Source organism: Dermochelys coriacea, chromosome 5, assembly GCF_009764565.3.
Source record: "Dermochelys coriacea isolate rDerCor1 chromosome 5, rDerCor1.pri.v4, whole genome shotgun sequence".
NCBI classification, from domain to species: domain Eukaryota; kingdom Metazoa; phylum Chordata; order Testudines; family Dermochelyidae; genus Dermochelys; species Dermochelys coriacea.
In genome coordinates, this window is record NC_050072.1 from 20708304 (window position 1) to 20730573 (window position 22270).

Here is a 22270-nt window from a genome sequence, read left to right on the forward strand (position 1 = left end):
ATCTTAAGGATGTGGAAAGAATGAAATTCCTCTATACAAGAATATATCTGGATATAAGAGACCTGGTGCTTCCTTGTGAATGCTAGGTTTGCACCTACCTTTGTTTTGGTCTGTGATCGTGGTGCAGTGTGTCCGTTCCATCACGCACAGCTTTAGCTCTCAAAGAAGACATATAGACCAGCTGCGGGAGGGAGTTAATCTCTGGTCACGTACTACTGCTGCTGAGTGTTGTAAATGAATTAACATGAAACCTGTTGATTTTCAGGAAAATGCATGCCTTATCAAACACTGGGAGGAAAAATACTCCTGACAGAAACATGTGAATCCTTGCTTATGGGCAGAAATACTGTCTGAACTATGCTTCTGAAATTTTCAATGAATGCACATAGGGATCAGACCAGGTTTACTAGATAACAATATTAGGATTAGATTGTTAATCAAGTTTTTGATAAAAGAACGGGAGTACTTGTGGCACCATAGAGACTAACAAATTTATTAGAGCATAAGCTTTTGTGGGCTACAGCCCACTTCATCAGATGCATAGAATGGAACATATAGTAAGATATATATACACACATACAGATAAGTTGGAAGTTACCATACAAACTGTAAAAAGAAAAGGAGTATTTGTGGCATCTTAGAGACTAACAAATTTATTCAAAGCTTATGCTCTTTTTGCGAATACAGACTAACACGGCTGCGGCTCTGAAACCTGTCATACAAACTGTGAGAGGCTAATTAGGTAAGATGAGCTATTGTCAGCAGGGAAAAAAAAACTTTTGTAGTGATAATCAAGAGGGTCTATTTAGACAGTTGACAAGAAGGTGTGAGGATACATATTTATTCAAGTGACACCATCATAGGACCTAATCACATTAGCCACGCCATCAGGGGCTCGTTCACCTGCACATCTACCAATGTGATATATGCCATCATGTGCCAGCCATGTACATTGCCAAACTGGACAGTCTCTACGGAAAAGAATAAATGGACACAAATCTGACATCAGGAATCACAACATTCAAAAACCGGTAGGAGACTACTTCAACCTCTCTGGCCACTCAGTAAAAGATTTAAGGGTGGCAATTTTGCAACAGAAAAGCTTCAAAAACAGACTCCAACAAGAAACTGCTGAGCGTGAATTAATATGCAAACTAGATACCCTTAACTTGGAAAGGAGTACTTGTGGCACCTTAGAGACTGTGCCACAAGTACTCCTTTTCTTTTTGCAAATACAGACTAACACCGCTGCTACTCTGAAACCCTTAACTTGGGTTTGAATAGAGACTGGGAGTGGCTGGGTCATTACACATATTGAATCTATTTCCTTAAGTTATCTCACACCTTCTTGTCAACTGTCTAAATGGGCCAACTTGATTGTCATTACAAAAGGTTTTTGTTTTTTCTCTCCTGCTGATAATAGCTCATCTTAACTAATTAGGCTCTCACAGTTTGTATGGTAACTTCCAACTTATCTGTATATGTATATATCTTACTATATGTTCCATTCTATGCATCCGATGAAGTGGGCTGAAGCCCATGAAAGCTTATGCTCTAATAAATTTGTTAGTCTCTAAGGTGCCATAAGTACTCCTGTTCTTTTTGCGGATACAGACTAACTTCTATTCTGAAACTAGCTTTTGATGTGCACATCACTCAGTAGTCTGCAAAAATGCCTAAATGATTTTTAGTTTTATGCAAAGAGCTATAACAAATAAAAGGAAACAGGGACATCTTCTATAGTGCTATCGTGGGAAGTACATTAATTGTTATATTCATTATTTTATTGCATATATTGATGAAGTAAAAGAAGATGAGGTAAATAAAAATAAGCAAGATCTTGTGTATTTTTGTTGAATCTAATGCTCATCTCTTATCCATGTATTGCTGCTTCATAATTTGAAAGTGGCTCAAATAGCTCATTTGTCAGAGAAAGCTTTAATTGATGCTTGGCTGGTTTTTGCATACTTTTTCATATGTAAACTACAAGAGTGTGCAATCCTGTTATATCATAGATTTACCACATACAAAAATCTAAAATAAGAAAAACTTCATTACATTACAATCAAAGTTGCTAAGTACAGTTCAAGAGGAGCTTTGTACCACTGAACACACATTTTTTCTTGAAAATAAAAAAAATGGAAATACTAAGTATTTGGAACAGTTTTGACACCTGTCTTGGCACCCACTTCCTGCACAAAACATGAGAGAGAACTCTCAGTAACTAAAGCATCTACTTTTACAGATGAAAAAATAGTTCCAATAATTTTTTTAAACCGACTAAAATATTCCTAAAGCTAGGGCATATACTTCGTGGTGTGGAATAAAGGTTTAAATGTCACTCACATGTATTTGTGGCTTTGTCACTTATAAGTAATTGGCCATCCCAAACTCATGCCAACAGCTTTTATACCACACTTCATTAGCATATATTCCATATAAAACATGAGCAGAGGAGAGAATTAAACAGTATAGATTTTTTTAAAATCTTATTTTTATAGGAAATATTTGACCTAAGCATAGTTCAAAAAGAGAGATCTTCTCTTCATTGAGAAAATAACATTTCACATTGTATCTTTTTTTCCTTTTTGCTCACACATTCTCTTGTTAGGCTGTTGAGAGGTATACTTCATCCCTTCCTTCCCTGTCTCCGAAAATGTACATTTGCTCCAAGCCCCCTTCCCAGTTATACTTATTTAAAGACCAGAATTGAGAAACATCTGATCTAGTCCCAAAACATTTTTAACTGTGCTATAAATACCCCTTTGGAGAATTAGAAACCATTCCCTCTTTTAGCCTGGCATATCAGAAGATATCAAACATTAACATCATGACTCAGACATTATTGGGATGGGGCCAAACAAGTTGATAGACTAAGTTACATATTTTTTTGAGCTTGAACAAAGGTATTGATGCTTTCTTTCCTGTCATTTTGAAGCTTGTGGAGTTGGACTCCACATAGGCTTTGCAGTAGAGTAATACAAAACATGTTATACTACTGTTTTTTAAAAAACAAGTCTTAAAATTCTTAACGTTTCTAAATGTGTGCCTTTTGTAAGATGTGACATGAATAAAATATAAGATGATGTGAAAGTTAATGGAATTGTTTGGGATGATCTTCGACATTCTCTCATTTGCAGTCAGAGCGAACAGCAATAATGAGCCATATCCTGCCCTCTAATAAGGCAGCTTCGTGCCACTCCAACAGTATGTAGGGGATGAAAGGGACATGGCTGGGATGTTACTGTACCGAGAGATTCTCTGCTATGAAACAGCTCCACAGAGGACAGTTGTGTCTGTATATAGTTTAGAGTAATCTTGAGGCCGTTCTAACTTGCACTGAAGGCTGAACTGGCCCCCAGCAACCCGAGAGATCATAAAGCGCAACGGTGGATGACAGCTACCTTTACCACCTCACCAATCAGCTGCACTGAGTGGAGTTCTGGCACAGTTACAATCCAACCCAGAGTATCTAAATGTGTGTATGTTATGTTAGGGATTTAGAAAGGAGTTTTTTTGATGATCAGTTATAATGACATTAGTTTCAGAGTAGCAGCCGTGTTAGTCTGTATTCGCAAAAAGAAAAGGAGTACTTGTGGCACCTTAGAGACTAACAAATTTATTAGAGCATAAGCTTTCGTGAGCTACAGCTCACTTCATCGGATGCAATGACATTAGTTGTATAAAATGATTGCAATCACAACTCAATTGCAGACTTTACTAATGTGAGTAATCTGATTGAAACATTAGTAAGGACTGCAGGCTTGGTCTCTGGTTGTATTTCCAAAGAGACACTCATAATTTTGTATTGCTTTATAATAAGTTAATTAAATGTTTTAATGAGCCATGACTTAACATATTGGGGGTGTCCTCAGCGCTAAGTATTTAGAATGAAATCGTATATAATTTAAATTACAGATAAAGCTTGATAAAATTACTTGGGCCTGGACAGACTTCAATTAATATATTTTTATCTCCTGTGCATCTCTTAAAGTACTAACGCATCTGAAATCACATTGCTAGAGGAGAAAGTTGTAGATTTCACCTCTTCTTTTGGAACAAAAATCATCTGTTCTTCTCAATGTGCACTTAAATGACAGTTACTTTAATGAAAAATCATAGTTTTATTAACACTTAGCATTCATATATATTATAAATTAGGAACAACAGCTAAGATGTAGATTTTTAAGGCGGAGGAGTTGTTCTAAAAATCAGTACCTCTTCACCAGCCAGTCAGTGGTGCTCATTTGTATATGCTCTGAAAAAGAAATCTTGCCTTAATGTGTGTTGAACTTCTGCCATGCCTGTGGTGTTCATAAATAGGGATTGCTGACAGGTGAGTTTAGCTTTGTCTTAGTAGCACTTGCAGTATTTTAAAACAAAATGATTCATTCAACACAGGAAAACAAATTGAATGAATTCAGTATTTTCAGTGCCTCTAGAAGTTCTTCCTTCTCCTCCTTCCAACTAGTTAAAAATGCTTAGCTGAATTGAATAGTAATACTACAAAAGCTGTATTTTCAAGCTGCTTCTAAACTTTTGCTAAACAATAAAATATAAAAATACTTTGTATGACATTCTTTATTTGCTTTGTCCCAGGTTTTGTGATATGTATTCAGTACTACAGCTAGATAATTTGTTAACAAGGCCTTTTTAACACTTTGGACAGATGCACATACTGTTTTCAATCTTCATGGTTAATTATTCGATTTTGTATTTGATGCCAGAACACCCTGACTCCTAATCACTGCTCATTGTTGGAAGTCCATTATATTCTAACTGTTTGAGTGCTCCCGTTGACCTTGAACTGACATTATAAGCTGTGTCTAATCTTTTCACTCTATATTTCTAATGCCTCTTTTCTTTTTCCCCCTCTTTGTCTGATCCCTGTTTAGCATCACAATGGGGCTGCCTCTGAGTCCAGCAGCTGACTCCGCCCGCTCTGCACGACATGCTCTCTCACTCATTGCCACTGCCAGACCACCCGCCTTCATAACAACTATAGCCAAGGAGGTGAGAAAAACGTCAGTGTTCACTGAGCTGCACTTTCAAAGAATAATGATCTCAGCATGCAACAAACTTTTTCGTTGGTTTTTATATTAATTCTTTTCAGCTCCAGTATTAGCAGACAGAAATAAAAAATAGTCAAATCTCTTTACAACTGCCCCAAAATGTAGCTGTTTTGGGGAAACAAAATGGGTTATCATTTTTAAATATTTGGTGGTATGCAGCATTATGCAACAGTATCTTGATAACTGATACACCAGGTCACTTGATGAGTTGAGAATGGCTTAACCTGTTGTGTCCTGATGTACTGGGTGTATAACCTTCCAATTCACATATAGAGCAGTGGGCAAAATCCCAAAGGATTTACTAGGTTTTTTTCTTAGCCTTTACCTAGGCAATGCAAATACTGCATGATTCAGGACTCAATGGAAATTGAGCATTGCTTTTGGGATTTGGTCCAGCAGACATATGTTATTGGATGAAAGAATTCGGTGTTTTAGGGACCAACTTCTGCTCTCATCTTTCTTCTTCTGTCACTCAGGCTACTCAGGTTCAGGGATTTTTTCTTTTCTCGTTTCACTGTTGGGGAAGGGAGTCTAACAAGTGTTCCTTTGGGGGAAATAGGAAGGTGTTCTTGGGAGGGGCATCACAGGTCTCCTTCCCAGACCATCATCCAACTCATCTTTGGGTGATGGGTGTTTCTTCTGGGTGCTCCCCAGTCCAGTCCTAGGTTCTTTGGGTGTAACATAGAAGCTCGGATCCCCTTTCTACCCCAATCATCCTCCCATCTCCTTAGTGCATCTGATTTTAGAAGCAGCTGCAGCCTTTGCAGGTCCTGCACCATGCTGATTATGTGTGAGCGTACCTAGACATGGGGTTGGCAAAAGAAGGCCAGCAAAGAGGTAGTCATTGAAGGTCCTCTAAATGTCCAAAATAACGTTTGGTATTGTATATCATTTTTAAGTCCAAGACTGGCCATTTATTCACCCTGATCCTCCCATTTTGTGAAAGTGAGGATCAGTAAAGAAAGTGGAGCAACATTTTAAAGACTGTATGCGGAATAATAATTAAAACACATTCAAAGGCTACATTCAAAAGCCACGGTCAAGCTGGAAGGGCATAGCAAGTGGGGTTCCACGGGGATCAGTTTTGGGTCCAATTCAGTTCAGTATCTTCATCAATGATTTAGATAATGACATAGAGAGTACACTTATGTTTGTAGACAATACCAAGCTGGGAGAGGTTGCAAGTGCTTTGGAGGATAGAATTAAAACTCAAAATGAGATGGACAAACTGGAGAAATGGTCTGAAGTAAATAGGATGAAATTCAAGAAGGACAATGCAAAGTATGCCACTTTGGAAGGAACAATCAGTTGTACACATACAAAATGGTAAATACCTATCTAGGAAGGAGTACTGCAGAAAGGGATATGAGGGTCATAGTGGATCACAAGCTAAATATGAGTCAACAGTGTAATGCTGTTGCAAAAAAAGCAAACATCATTTCGGGATGTATTAGCGGGAGTGTTATAAGCATCTGATGAAGTGAGCTGTAGCTCAGGAAAGCTTATGCTCAAATAAATTTGTTAGTCTCCTAGGTGCCACAAGTACTTCTTTTCTTTTTGCGGATACAGACTAACATGGCTACTACTCTGAAGACAAGAAAAGTAGTTCTTCCACTCTACTCCACTCTGATTAGGCCTCAGCTGGAGTATTGTATCGGTTTTGGGCACCACATTTCAGGAAAGGTGTGGACAAACTGGAGAGAGTCCAGAGAAGAGCGACAAAAATGACTAAAGGTCTAGAAAACATGACCTATGAGGGAAGATTAAAAAGAAGTGGTTTTGTTTAGTCTGGAAAAGAGAATACTGAGAGAGGATATAATAGTTTTCAAGTATGTAAAAGGTTGTTACAAGGATTAAGAAAAAAATATGTTTTTCTTAACTCTGAAGTTAGGACAAAAAACTTCCCACAGTCAAGGAGGTTAAGCACTGGAATAAATTGCCTCGGGAGGTTGTGGAATCTCCATCATTGGAGATTTTTAAGAGCAGGTTAGACAAATACCTGTCTAGATTATACTTAGTCCTGCCACGAGTGCAGGGGACTGGACTAGATGACCTCTCAAGGTCCCTTGCAATTCTATGATTCTATGGTTCAAATGAGTTCTGCAAAATACAGATGTTCTTAATGTAATATTTTAGTCCAAATGTTGAACATTTTGTCCTTAAATCTCAAACAAAAACTGTTTCTTTTCTGTATATTTCACAAATGATATTTCTGGATTGGTCATCAGATGTCTTTATTCCTAGTGGATGATGTGGAAAAATGTAATTTTGCATAATTAATATGTAATTTGTAATTCCTCTGGTTTCTTCCCTCAGACTAGTGACAGTACCTCAGTCTTAATCCATGCCGCAGTCTTAGACAGTGGGCTAATTATTCCACTGTGCCAGCCAAATCAAAGGTGCAGTTACAGAGTTAGGTGTAATTAGCAAACAGAAACAATCACTACCCCTGCCTCTTTACTTAACCTCCTTATTGGCTTTATGTACACATTGAAGAATAGGTGTGACAAGGTAGAACTGCCGTAGCCTATATGAACACTTGGACTCCTCTGACTGCTGCTAGAGACCATAGACATGTTGAAACCTGATCTGGTATTAAGAAACTAACATGGAAAGCTCATGCTAAGTATAGTAGAAACATATGTGGACAGCAGAAGTTAAATATATAATCCTATTCCTTTTGTAGGTGCATAGACACACTGCACTGGCAGCAAACACTCAGTCTCAACAGAATATTCACACCACAGCTCTTGCTCGGGCTAAAGGAGAGATCCTAAGAGTCATCGAAATACTAATAGATAAAATGCCCACAGATGTTGTGGATCTTCTTGTAGAGGTAAGAATATGCTGTAATATCTGTATATCATAGTTTTTAATAAATCAATGAATAATACATTGCACGTAAACTCAGTTGGAAATTGTAAACTGCCATCTACCTTTACAGCACCGTGGAACATACGTTATTTTTTAAAATAACACATCTGAGGCCATAAGACTCTGTCCTGTCTCAAAGGGCTTAAAAACTGAGCAGAAAACAGATAAACAAATGACTAGGTATGGTGCAACAAAGGCGAGATCAGTGAGCTGTGATGTTTAGCACACCTTGTTCTAATTTTTTGCCTTTATCTATTTTTAAGTAAACTATTTTTTAAGGGGAGGAATTGGGCTGAGAAAATTGTTAAGTGGTTGCATTGAGGACGGGGTTGCAGAGAGGGTTTCTGACATGAGGGCTACATAAAAGGATGTATGGAGATGGACAAAATGGAATAGTTTAACCTGTAGCTTGGGTAAAATGACGGGGCCAAGGGTTGAAGAGACCAGATTAGAGAGTTGGGTAAGACTTAATTGGTAAGGACAAGCAAGCAAAATAATTTGTTGGCAATTTGGACGTGGTTATAACAGCAGCATTTTGAATGGACTGAAGAGGGATGTTGAAATTTTTGTCCTTCAGATGCATATTCATTAAGGCTGAAGGAGATTATTAAAGAATCCACCATACTGTGTAATTTGCTTAACTTTGGTGTTCCTGTTCACATTTCCTCTTAATATAACTAGCAGAAAATGTGGTGTTTCTTCTCAGGCCTTCGCTAGCAGACATTTGCCAGTGTTTATAGCTTTGTAAAAAGTGGACTGTTACTGTGAATGTGAATTTGCAGCAATTCCCAGTACCATTGCCATTACAAATTCCAATATGTTGCAGTGCAGTCAGATTTGTTTGTGCAAATAACATGCTATACTTAGGTACCAAAAATATAATTAAATGCAAGATCTAGAAAACTCTATAACTGTTCAGAATTTAACTTTTGTTATGAACAATAAAATCAAATATTGTTAAACAATTGTAACTTTTGTTTCCAAGGTTATGGACATCCTCATGTACTGCCTTGAAGGATCCTTGGTCAAAAAAAAGGGACTTCAGGAATGCTTTCCAGCCATCTGCAGGTAAAAGCATTGAAGGAAATGATTTGTGATAAATATATTATCTTGCTATAGTTTACTTATAGCCATAATGTTTACACCTTAAAACTTCAGATTTACAGAGTATTTTAAGTACCGTCGAACCTCAAAGTTATGAATACAGGCGTTATGAACTGACCTGTTAACAACACACCTCATTTGGAACTGGAAGTACACAATCAAGCAGCAGCAGAGACCAAAAAAAAAAAAAGGCAAATATAGTACAATACTGTGTTCATAGAATTGGAAGGGACCTCAGGAGGTCATCTACTCCAACCCCCTGCTCCAAGCAGGATCAGTCCCCAGTTTTTGCCCCAGATCCCTAAATGGCCCCCTCAAGGATTGAACTCACAACCCTGGAGGCAGGCCCAAGCTCAAACCACTGAGCAATCCCTCCCTCTGAGGGATAAACTACACATACACGTACTAAACTACTAAAGAGAGAGAAAGCAGCATTTTTCTTCTGCATAGTAAAGTTTCAGAGCTGAATTAAGTCAATATTCAGCTGTAAATTTTTGAAAGAACCATAACATTTTGTTCAGAGTTACGAACAACCTCCATTCCTGAGGTGTTTGTAACTCTTAGGTTCTACTGTAGTGTACAGTTTTTCTAATCCATATTACATCTGAAAAAGAGGAGGTAGGTAGGAAAATAGCAGTGTTATTGCCAACTATTGAAAATGCTTCTGTATAAAAGTCCACACATGGTATAATCCTGTTCATTTTTATGTTGGCAGTATCTCTTAAAACTTTGCCCTACAACCCCAACGTTGTATTATTTTCTCAATCATAAACCACAAAAAAATGGTCAGGTTCTTTTCTTTCACTATAGTTGTAACCACCACAGTTCGTTTCTTTTGTTTGGTAATAATAAGTCTGTCCTTCTATAGCATCTTACACCCCTGGATTTTAAAGTGCTTTGTATACCTCAGTTAATTAGTTATTAACCTCATTGTACACATGGGTAAACTGAGGTAAAGTGAAGTTATTTGTGAAAGGAATTCTGGCAATGATGGGAATAGAACACAGATCTTCTGAGGTTTAACCCAAGCCCTGTGGTTTAATCTGTTGTTGTTTGTATTATCATAACACCTAAGAACCCAGTCATAGACCCAGGATCCCATTGTGCTAGGTGCTGTACAAACCCAGAACAAAAACAGTTCCTGCCCTAAAGTGTTTTCAATCTAAGTATAAGATAGGAGACAACAGATGGATACAAACAGACCAACAGGGGAGTACAAGGAAGCAGTGAGGAAATATTGGTCAACATGATAGGCAGGTTTCAGAGTAGCAGCCGTGTTAGTCTGTATTCGCAAAAAGAAAAGGAGTACTTGTGGCACCTTAGAGACTAACAAATTTATTAGAGCATAAGCTTTCGTGAGCTACAGCTCACTTCATCGGATGCATTTGGTGGAAAAAGCAGAGGAGAGATTTATATACACACACACAGAGAACATGAAACAATGGGTTTATCATACACACTGTAAGGAGAGTGATCACTTAAGATGAGCCATCACCAGCAGCAGGGGGGGGAAGGAGGAAAACCTTTCATGGTGACAAGCAGGTAGGCTAATTCCAGCAGTTAACAAGAATATCAGAGGAACAGTGGGGGGTGGGGTGGGAGGGAGAAATACCATGGGGAAATAGTTTTACTTTGTGTAATGACTCATCCATTCCCAGTCTCTATTCAAGCCTAAGTTAATTGTATCCAGTTTGCAAATTAATTCCAATTCAGCAGTCTCTCGTTGGAGTCTGTTTTTGAAGCTTTTTTGTTGAAGTATAGCCACTCTTAGGTCTGTGATCGAGTGACCAGAGAGATTGAAGTGTTCTCCAACTGGTTTTTGAATGTTATAATTCTTGACATCTGATTTGTGTCCATTCATTCTTTTACGTAGAGACTGTCCAGTTTGGCCAATGTACATGGCAGAGGGGCATTGCTGGCACATGATGGCATATATCACATTGGTAGATGCACAGGTGAACGAGCCTCTGATGGTGTGGCTGATGTGATTAGGCCCTATGATGGTATCCCCTGAATAGATATGTGGACAGAGTTGGCAACGGGCTTTGTTGCAAGGATAGGTTCCTGGGTTAGTGGTTCTGTTGTGTGGTGTGTGGTTGCTGGTGAGTATTTGCTTCAGATTGGGGGGCTGTCTGTAAGCAAGGACTGGTCTGTCTCCCAAGATCTGAGAGAGCGATGGCTCGTCCTTCAGGATAGGTTGTAGATCCTTGATGATGCGTTGGAGGGGTTTTAGTTGGGGGCTGAAGGTGATGGCTAGTGGCGTTCTGTTGTTTTCTTTGTTGGGCCTGTCCTGTAGTAGGTGACTTCTGGGTACTCTTCTGGCTCTGTCAATCTGTTTCTTCACTTCAGCAGGTGGGTACTGTAGTTGTAGGAATGCATGATAGAGATCTTGTAGGTGTTTGTCTCTGTCTGAGGGGTTGGAGCAAATGCGGTTATATCGTAGCGCTTGGCTGTAGACAATGGATCGAGTGGTATGATCTGGATGAAAGCTAGAGGCATGTAGGTAGGAATAGCGGTCAGTAGGTGGTGACCTAGAATCCTATTTTCGACGTCTCAGACTCAAGGAATATTTCCAACACACCTCTGACCAACATATTAACCCACAGAGACCTTCCTGCCAACACTACAAAAAGAAGGATTCTAGGTGGACTCCTCCTGAAGGTCGAAACAGCAGCCTGGATTTCTACATAGACTGCTTCCGCCGACGTGCACGAGCTGAAATTGTGGAAAAGCAGCATCGCTTACCCCATAACCTCAGCCATGCAGAACACAGTGCCATCCACAGCCTCAGAAACAACTCTGACATCATAATCAAAAAGGCTGACAAAGGAGGTGCTGTCGTCATCATGAATAGGTCAGAGTATGAACAAGAGGCTACTAGGCAGCTCTCCAACACCACTTTCTACAAGCCATTACCCTCTGATCCCACTGAGAGTTACCAAAAGAAACTACAGCATTTGCTCAAGAAACTCCCTGAAAAAGCACAAGAACAAATCCGCACAGACACACCCCTGGAGCCAGGACCTGGGGTATTCTATCTGCTACCCAAGATCCATAAACCTGGAAATCCTGGACGCCCCATCATCTCAGGCATTGGCACCCTGACAGCAGGATTGTCTGGCTATGTAGACTCCCTCCTCAGGCCCTTCGTTACCAGCACTCCCAGCTATCTTCGAGACACCACCGATTTCCTGAGGAAACTACAGTCCATTGGTGATCTTCCTAAAAACACCATCCTAGCCACTATGGATGTAGAAGCCCTCTACACCAACATTCCACACAAAGATGGACTACAAGCCGTCAGGAACAGTATCCCCGATACTGTCACGGCTAACCTGGTGGCAGAACTTTGTGACTTTGTCCTGACCCATAACTATTTCACATTTGGTGACAATGTATACCTTCAAATCAGCGGCACTGCGATGGGTACCCGCATGGCCCCACAGTATGCCAACATTTTTATGGCTGACTTAGAACAACGCTTCCTCAGCTCTCGTTCCCTAATGCCCCTACTCTACTTGCGCTACATTGATGACATCTTCATCATCTGGACCCATGGAAAAGAAGCTCTTGAGGAATTCCACCATGATTTCAACAATTTCCATCCCACCATCAACCTCAGCCTGGACCAGTCCACACAAGAGATCCACTTCCTGGACACTACGGTGCTAATAAGCGATGGTCACATAAACACCACCCTATATCGGAAACCTACTGACCGCTATTCCTACCTACATGCCTCTAGCTTTCATCCAGATCATACCACTCGATCCATTGTCTACAGCCAAGCGCTACGATATAACCGCATTTGCTCCAACCCCTCAGACAGAGACAAACACCTACAAGATCTCTATCATGCATTCCTACAACTACAGTACCCACCTGCTGAAGTGAAGAAACAGATTGACAGAGCCAGAAGAGTACCCAGAAGTCACCTACTACAGGACAGGCCCAACAAAGAAAACAACAGAACGCCACTAGCCATCACCTTCAGCCCCCAACTAAAACCCCTCCAACGCATCATCAAGGATCTACAACCTATCCTGAAGGACGAGCCATCGCTCTCTCAGATCTTGGGAGACAGACCAGTCCTTGCTTACAGACAGCCCCCCAATCTGAAGCAAATACTCACCAGCAACCACACACCACACAACAGAACCACTAACCCAGGAACCTATCCTTGCAACAAAGCCCGTTGCCAACTCTGTCCACATATCTATTCAGGGGATACCATCATAGGGCCTAATCACATCAGCCACACCATCAGAGGCTCGTTCACCTGTGCATCTACCAATGTGATATATGCCATCATGTGCCAGCAATGCCCCTCTGCCATGTACATTGGCCAAACTGGACAGTCTCTACGTAAAAGAATGAATGGACACAAATCAGATGTCAAGAATTATAACATTCAAAAACCAGTTGGAGAACACTTCAATCTCTCTGGTCACTCGATCACAGACCTAAGAGTGGCTATACTTCAACAAAAAAGCTTCAAAAACAGACTCCAATGAGAGACTGCTGAATTGGAATTAATTTGCAAACTGGATACAATTAACTTAGGCTTGAATAGAGACTGGGAATGGATGAGTCATTACACAAAGTAAAACTATTTCCCCATGGTATTTCTCCCTCCCACCCCACCCCCCACTGTTCCTCTGATATTCTTGTTAACTGCTGGAATTAGCCTACCTGCTTGTCACCATGAAAGGTTTTCCTCCTTCCCCCCCCTGCTGCTGGTGATGGCTCATCTTAAGTGATCACTCTCCTTACAGTGTGTATGATAAACCCATTGTTTCATGTTCTCTGTGTGTGTGTATATAAATCTCTCCTCTGCTTTTTCCACCAAATGCATCCGATGAAGTGAGCTGTAGCTCACGAAAGCTTATGCTCTAATAAATTTGTTAGTCTCTAAGGTGCCACAAGTACTCCTTTTCTTTTCATGATAGGCAGTAGTCTCAGAGCACCAGCAGCCTAACTGTTGTCAAGATTTTTGTGGGCATCATGACAAAGGAGAGTTTTACATGCTTCCTTTCCAGTCTAACACTGTACAATACTCCATAAAAGAGGTGATTTATCAGCACATCTATTTATCCTCTCCAGAAGGGGAAAATATCTGTAATACTTTTCCCTCAAAGTATTGGTGGATAATTATATACCCACATTTAAAAACAAAGGACATATTTTAATTTAATAGTGCTTCTGCACAAACTTCATAGGTGCTTATACAATTAAAAATAAAGCACATTGCCTCAGGCACACCAGGAAGAGAGATGTATTTTTGGTGTAAAATGAAGGCAGCAACTATTTCAAAGTAAGCAGTTAAAAATAACACAGTGGTCTATATTGGTCCAACCTGAGGATATTTAGTCACAGTCTGTAGGAATTCTGAGGCCAGACTGCAGGCAGTACTGTCACAATTGAGGTCTTTGACCTATGACAGAATAAGTCTTCCATGGGTACTGAGGAACCAGCACTCATCAAGACACCTGTTTACCTACTTCCCTTTTGTGATATAGCCATGTTCAGCAGTGTAGTGATGTGTACTCTGATAACAGAATTTGGCCATATCACAGGTGTATTCCTCCTTTATAAGGACATTTGAGCCTTACTCTTTGAGTGCTGTTGGACCATAAAGCCACCCTCACCAAGTACATGATTTTGAAAGCAAATGACTGTTCTTTTCTTAGAAAGAACCAGCTTGATAAATATAATAACTGAAAATAAAGTGTACAAAGAACCCAACGTGGAAGTGCATCAGTTTTATAAATACATATGGTATCGGTAGACCAACCTGAGGAGAGCATAGAGCAGAGTAATGTTCTACAGAATATGCATTTTCAAGACCTTCCATCCTAGTCTCTAGGGCAGGGGTGGGCAAACTTTTTGGCCCGAGGGCCACGTCGGGGGTATGAAACTGTATGGAGGGCCAGGTAGGGAAGGCTGTGCCTCCACAAACAGCCTGGCCCTTGCCCCCTCCCACTTTCCCACCCCCTGACTGTCCCCCTCAGAACCTCCAACCCATCCAGCCCCCCCTGCTCCTTGTCCACTGACCGCCTCCTCCTGGGACCTCCTGCCCCAAACCACCCCCCCTGGGATCCCACCCCCTATCCAACCCCCACTGCTTCCTGTCCCCTGATGCCCCGGCCTATCCACATTCTCGCCCCCTGACAGGCCCCCCAGGACTCCCATGCCCTATCCAACCCCCCCTGTTCCCCGACTCCTGACTGCCCCAGAACTTCCACCCCATCCAACCGCCCCCTGCTCCCTGTCCCCTTATTGCCCCCTGAGACCCCCTACCCAACCCCGCCACCACTGCCCCCTTACCATGCTGCTCAGAGCAGCAGGAGCTTGCAGCCCCGCTGCCCGCGCAGCAGCGTGGCTGCGTGGGAGGGGGAACAGCTGAGGAGGGGCCGGCAGTAGCCTCCCGGGCCAGGAGTTCAGGGGCCCGGCAGGACAGTCCCACGGGCCGGATGTGGCCCGTGGGCCATAGTTTGCCCACCTCTGCTCTAGGGGCATAATACGGCTGTCCAATTGGAACAAGCAATAATACTGAGATAAGAAGAAACAGTCACTGAAAAGCAACTGGTTTTAATAAAGTCTGAGTTTGTGGTAATTACCACTCACTCTTCATACCTTTGAGGACAGATGAATGGGTGAAACCAATCTTTAGTAGCTACTTTACACGCTTCTGCCAGATGAGCAGGATCTGTACCTCTCTTTTGACTTTCCAAATCGCTACCATCCTTATGATTGTGTTATTTGCTGGCAAGGAGACCTTGATCACCTGGCTCCCAAACGCCTGTCCTCTCCTGTGTCTGCCCATCTGACCAGTTTCCCCACATGTTAGTAAATTGTGCTGCAAAGTGCCAGTTTCATCCTTCTTCTCAGTTGTTTTTAACAACTCTAAAGATGCAGTCAGGCTCCCTGATAGCTTTCTGATCCATTTGCAAAGGTTTTATTGCTCCCCCACTAGCATCTTTGGAAGAAGAACAGAATTTGGAAACGCAGACCAAAAACTGACTTCAGAGGATACTTACTATGTGACAGATCTGCGCTTGTTGCTAATTCATCTGTCAAGTAATGGAACATAAATGCTCTCATCTGATTGGTTTTTTAAAAATATTTTTAAGAATCTCTCTCACACTAGGTGTATAGGATTCAACTGAAATTAAATTCACAAATGTCAGTAGAACCCTGTTGCTGGTTTTAAAGCTGTCTCGCGGTCTGTTTTGTGTAAGCTGCTGAGAGAATGTTAAAATTTTTCTGCCATCAGAGATTGTTTTTTTGTTCCTTTGGTTTTTATAGAATTATATTATTTTAGCTAGTCAGGAACATGGTGGTTTTCTTTTTCTGTTCATGTTCGTATTGGTGGTGGTTTGGCATTTGGGGAGTACTGAAAGGCACAAAGTGTAGGTAGGCTTCTAACTCCCACTGACATTCAGTTGAAGATAAATGCCTGTCATTTGTGTTTTTGAAAATCTCCCCTTTTGTTCTTAAAGTTTAATACTCACAGATAATAAAATGTGATTTATAATATGTGAGTATTTATAATATTCTTAGGCTGTTACAAATATTCATATTATAACATTAACCATGTAAATTACAATATTTAATATGTCAGGGGGTTGTATTTTAATGTAACAAGTTATAAAAAAAAACAAAACAGCAGTTGCAAGAAAGGAACTATTATACCCTTGTCAGGTATGTCATGAATAAAGATAATCTTCCTTCCTTCAGATGTTTTAAAAACTTTAGCTTGAAATGTAAATGCAAGGACAAGTGGGAATTAATGCAAGAAATCTCCCCATCCTTTTTGCATTTTTGTAGTAGCACATTGTCTTTACATTTGGCTAAATAGCTAGCAATGTCTCCTACTGTACATAGTTATGGCTATTGTAAAAATGATACAGTACTCTACTGAAGTCATCTTTCAGACCAATGGAAATTTTCATATGATTTTAGCAAATCATTGAATCTCTGGAGAGAATCCAAGTGGTAGCGCTTTGGCTTAATCCTATTACTAATTCTTTTAATCTCCTAATGATCTCCCTTTTATACTGTATTAAATGTGCACACCTGTTGAGACTGAGTCTGTCACTTCAGCAAACAAAACAATATTATTAGGCATTTTTGGCTTTCCCTTCTCATACAGTAGTCTTTAAATACCATATCATGGCTATAACAACCAATCTCTGTTTGAAGTGTGTGTTGCTGTTTTCAAGCAAAGTCCTAGCTTGAGTAGTCTTGTAAAACCCATGGCTTTAAACAACAGTATGCTTGTTCAAATACTGGATTATTATCTTTCCTTCAGTTTTTCTTCTGTCTTAGTGACGTACAGATTTAGCAGTCAGCTTATTAATGACTGTGATCCTGAATCCATCCAGTCTGGCTGTGATGAGATGAATCTCTCACTAAACAACATATTTTACAATATTTGATTAGAGTTGCTATCTAGTTTTCCCTTTGCTTCTGTCACGTTGTATATAGACTGATTTTACCAACGCGCAATAGAACACCAGACAGAAATCGTAAAAGTCCAAATAAAATAAAATACAGAAGTGGAGTGGGTTGACGGTAAAGTATGTCTGAAATTTTGAAAATGCTCAAGATAAAGTTGAAGTCAGAAACGTTGTATGACTCAGAAGATTTCCGAAGAATCATGTAGCCCTGATTCAGCAGCCTGATGCATGTGAATAGTCCTATTGAGGTCAGTGGGACTGGGCATTTGTTTAGATACCTTGCTGAATCGAGACCTTGGGATGGAATTCACTGATGTTCAAATGTTACTGTGTATTTGAAAACAGGAAGTTAGTCTGAATTTGAAACAACAAACGTTTCTTATTTTGCTTTTTACAGTGGAAGAATCTCACAGGAAGCAAATGTAGTAGAGCTATACCTTTATTTCATAGACTAAACAAAACAAGGACTTGAAACAAAATTTAAAAAACAGATAGTTTCTGAGTTTCTTGTAGAATGCCAAGGAATTACAACTTAATAGGTAAAGGTGCTGTCACCCATGTTAATTCTTGGTCATCAGATCTCAGTGGAGGCCTGATTCTGTAAAAGGAAAGGAACAAAACTTTAAAATATGACTGAAGAATATCTGAAGTAAAGCCAGACCCCCTGCGGCTAATTGCAAGACATTAAAATTCTAAATTAAGGTCTCGCAGATGTCCAGTGAATGTATGATAATAGAAGGGAAATGTATTACCTACACAATTCATATTTTTATGAATATTTAAGCTTCTACTTTTTGTTACCTGCTGAGTCCAAAGAAAGATCTTAAAGTAAAAGCATTGCATTAGCAAAATAGTGTCTTCAGCTCTATCATATGCAAACAATATCTTATTCTAAATGTGTTCTGAAGAATGTGGTGAGCTGTTACAGTCACACACCCAGACCTATTTCTTACATCACTCTTCAGTGGCTTCGGTATATAGGAAAGTATTTTAGAATCCAATTGGTGGTTATAATAGACCTCCCTTCCCTCCATAGTGAATAGGTACATTAGATTTATATAGGAGTTATTGCTAATTCTTCCCTCCTTCATGTTGCTCCTCAAGATCCCTTTCTACCATGCTGCATACAAGAACTTATCAGCTAATAGTAGGATAGGTAAAAAGTCAGTGGGGATTGCTGATTCTTATTTTATTTATTTATATTAACTCTGAAATGATTCAGACCATCAAGCTATATGTATAATTCATCTGTGTAAACTTATATACTTATTTCTGCTACCTTCTTCCTCACGTCTCTCCTATTTTTTTGTTTTATTTTGGTTTTTTTATCTGTAACTCACTTGTTGCACCTTGCCTTAAATTGGCTTTCAGAGTGAGATACCACGTTTGCCTGTGTGACTGTGTAGTACCTAGGACAATAGGTTTCTTCATCCCAGTAGGAGCCTTAAAGCACCATCACATTATAAATTATAAATAATAACAAAAATAATTGCCAAATACTTGGACCATATTTTACTGTTATTACTTACACAGAGCTATAGATAGATATGGAATGGAATGACAAATACACAAAGATAAGAAATAGGCCCTAATTCTTAGTCTAAATCATTACAATCTAATAAAATGTATCACATATTTTCAATATTCAGCCTGCACTCACTATAATATTTGGTTTAGATGCCACAACATATTTAGTAAATAACATACTGACCACACCAGTAATTGGATAGTGGTTTACAGTAATGTACACCAGTATATAACATCTTTTTACAGCAGTTGAAAACATCTGACATGTAAGTACATGTATATTAAACATTTTCTGAGAAATAAGGAAGAAAAATATTTAGGATTTTTTCACTTGCCAGGAAATGTTTATTGTTAGAGAAAAGATGTTGTTTATTCCACTGTTACAAAACTACAGGCCATATTCAGTCCTGTTGTAAATGGGTACAGTATCTCTGAAGCCTATTTATGCCAGGACTTAATATGACCCCTAGCAAGTACATTGTGAAAGTTACTGCCTATTCCAAGAAACATACACTGCACTCTTCCATTCTGTGGAGTTGCTGGTCATTATAGCATATTAAGGCTAAACTCCACCAATAACATTACAGCTGTGTGACGTGACTGATGTGGGGCAGGGTGCAGTACCACCTGCTGTCCCTGGGGCATTCTTGATAGGGCTGGAGCCCAGTCCTAGTGGCAGCCCCTGGCTCCGCGTGGGGGAATGCTGTGTCCGTGATACACAGACTGCAGGCAGCAGAGGAAGGTGGCACTGAGCAGGGAATACAAGCTTCTACAGGCGCCGGCCAACAGAGGCAGACTCTGCACATGTTCCTTTGCTGCTTCTGCTCCTTCTTTTCCACTCCACGGAGATGGGGGTGTTAGGTTAGGAGGCGGAAGTGTTCTGAGCCTGAGGAGGTTTTCTAAGCCCTGGCAGGTTGAAAATCTCAGGGGTGTGCTAGATTGTATTGTGCTCCTGGAAGTGTTTGGTGAGAAAGGGTTCTGTGCCATGGAGCAAGTAGGTAGCTAGAAAGAAGAAGGGGTATTAGCCTGGAGGATAGAGCGTTGCTTGTGTGAGGGGGTGTTTTGGGGCAGGTGAGATTGCAGTGTCACAAGCCCTCATGATTTTATAGCAAGTCCCATGATATCTGGTGATTTTCATAAAACTCCAGCTTCAGGAATCACTTGACTTATGTAAAAAATCTAAGATTTCATTTTTTAAAAAATTTAAAGCAAGTTTCTGAGCTTCATGGTTGCGGAGAGGCTCCATAAGCAGAGGGCAAATAAAAAATCCCAACTTTATTATTTTTAAAATCTCATGGTTTTTAAGCCAATCTCATGGGTTTGGGAGGGGGGAGTTGGGGCCTTGACTCATGATTTTTTGCATGCTTCAGTTTGGCAATATGATGGTTGACTTGGAGGGAGCTGAGGTGGCTTGAGGGTGTTCTGAGTTGGGAGGGGAAGAGTTTGGGCTGGCAGGATTAAATGGAGTCAGATGGTGAATAAGGTTGTAGGTGAACTGACAGTATGCATGGATAGGAATTGGAGTTGAAAAGTAGGTTGGAGGGAGAGAAGTTGGGCCTAACAGAGAACAGTAAAGGGGCCACATTGCCCATTAACATCTGAATTTTTCATTCTGAAATGGAGAGAGAGTTGTGGGGGGGAGGGAGTGTGTGTGCAGATTGCTACGTGCAGCCCCACCTCTAATTTGGGGCATGTCTGCCACTGCTACTATAAAAGCATTATTTATTCAGTTTGATCAAAACTCCTCAGGTAATAAAATGAAGTGGATGCTGAGATGGAAGTTGTCCTTTTGCCCACCACAGCTTTTTCATGTACAATAATATCCCAGTACTAAGAGCATAGATTCCACTAAGCTGCCAAGTGTGTGTATGGATACATCAGCTGGATTTGCAGGAGTGGAATTGCTGTCGGATCTAAATTTAGATGTAGGTTGGCTGCTTTGAAATCATTATCTGTTAGCTGAATTCTGCTGTTTGGAAGCTTAGAAAGTGTGATTCATAGGATTAAAAATATTTAACTGTGTATATATTTTATAGAAAGGAAATATTCATCACTTGCAAACTCTCTAAAAGGGGTTGGAGGCATGTTAAATAGATATTAAAGCCAACAGATGAAAACATGATACTATTAAGAAAAAAATTGAGAAGGCTAATGTGGTAGTAAAAAACAAATTAAAAGTAAAGAAGACTAAAATAGTCAAGAACTGAATGCAAATGGGACTAGAATTGTTTTTGGGGGCTTTGTTTTTTTTATTTTTTATTTAAAGGTGAAAATAAAAATGTCTATTTTCCAAGGAGGTTTTTGCATTTAAAAAAAATAACAAAAACAAAATTTTATTATGCAGACTGATTCTTCTTGTCAAGGAAAAAAGCTGACTCAGCTGTCTTTGTCTAAATGGGCACTTAAAAAATCCAGTAAGGAGATGAATGCTGTCTGTTTTGGTCCAGCAGTTTGTGATGTTCTCATTTCTTAAAAAAATCTGCTGCCAACATGTGGATTGTACCCAGGCAGTGGAGCATCAGAACTAATGAGGGATAAAGGAATTTGTATTAAAATCCCTTCCTTTCCCCCCCACAAATGTTCACCTGGAGTTATCAGATACCACTTTTTTGTTTGGTTGGTTTTAGAACATATTTTTCTGCGAGAATAAATATAAAGTCTTGAGTTTACTGATTGTATGAAACAGTTTTACAAAATTCCTGAGGCAACTACTTTATTAAGACTGGCAAGTAAAATTTGACATGGCCGATGTAAAATGTGGGTATGAGTTTAGTTAAGTGGTCCCCTGCCTTATTCACTGAATATCATTCAACCTACATACCTTATATCAAGTTCATATTCTTTAGACCTTGAGGACATCTATTTGCCCATAGCATTATCAGTTACCTCACCCAAAATACTCATTCTTCCCTCTGCATGGCTCCTGCATTGCAGTCTTTACATGTGGCTAGACCCATGTTTCCAACACCTTTTTTTACCCTTAATGAGGAGTGATGATAAGAGAGAATAATTTCAATGCTGGTCTTAACTGATGGATCTGAAAGCCCAGAAATCAAAGAGATTGACCAGGCTGGTGCCAGGGAAGGGGAATAAGAGGCTTGGTATTGAGGCTGGAAACATGCTGATCGATCTTGGGGATGGAGTGTTCTGTACTGACAGAGCCCAGGACATAAATTAAGGTATGGGACAATAATCTTAGCAGCTTTTTATGCTCTCATGAGATATGTCCTT

The 22270-nt window shown here is 40.0% G+C and overlaps 1 protein-coding gene across 6 annotated transcripts in view; it reads left to right on the forward strand.

The window, feature by feature from the left end:
* Positions 1-22270, forward strand: part of WDR7 (WD repeat domain 7) — a 376297-nt gene that overhangs the window by 289878 nt on the left and 64149 nt on the right. For all 6 annotated transcript variants that reach the window (XM_038402296.2, XM_043515275.1, XM_038402295.2 and 3 more), the window contains 3 exons: positions 4896-5013; positions 7759-7908; positions 8932-9014. In XM_038402296.2, the coding sequence (XP_038258224.1) occupies positions 4896-5013; positions 7759-7908; positions 8932-9014 (351 nt within the window). The remainder of the gene's footprint in view (positions 1-4895; positions 5014-7758; positions 7909-8931; positions 9015-22270) is intronic.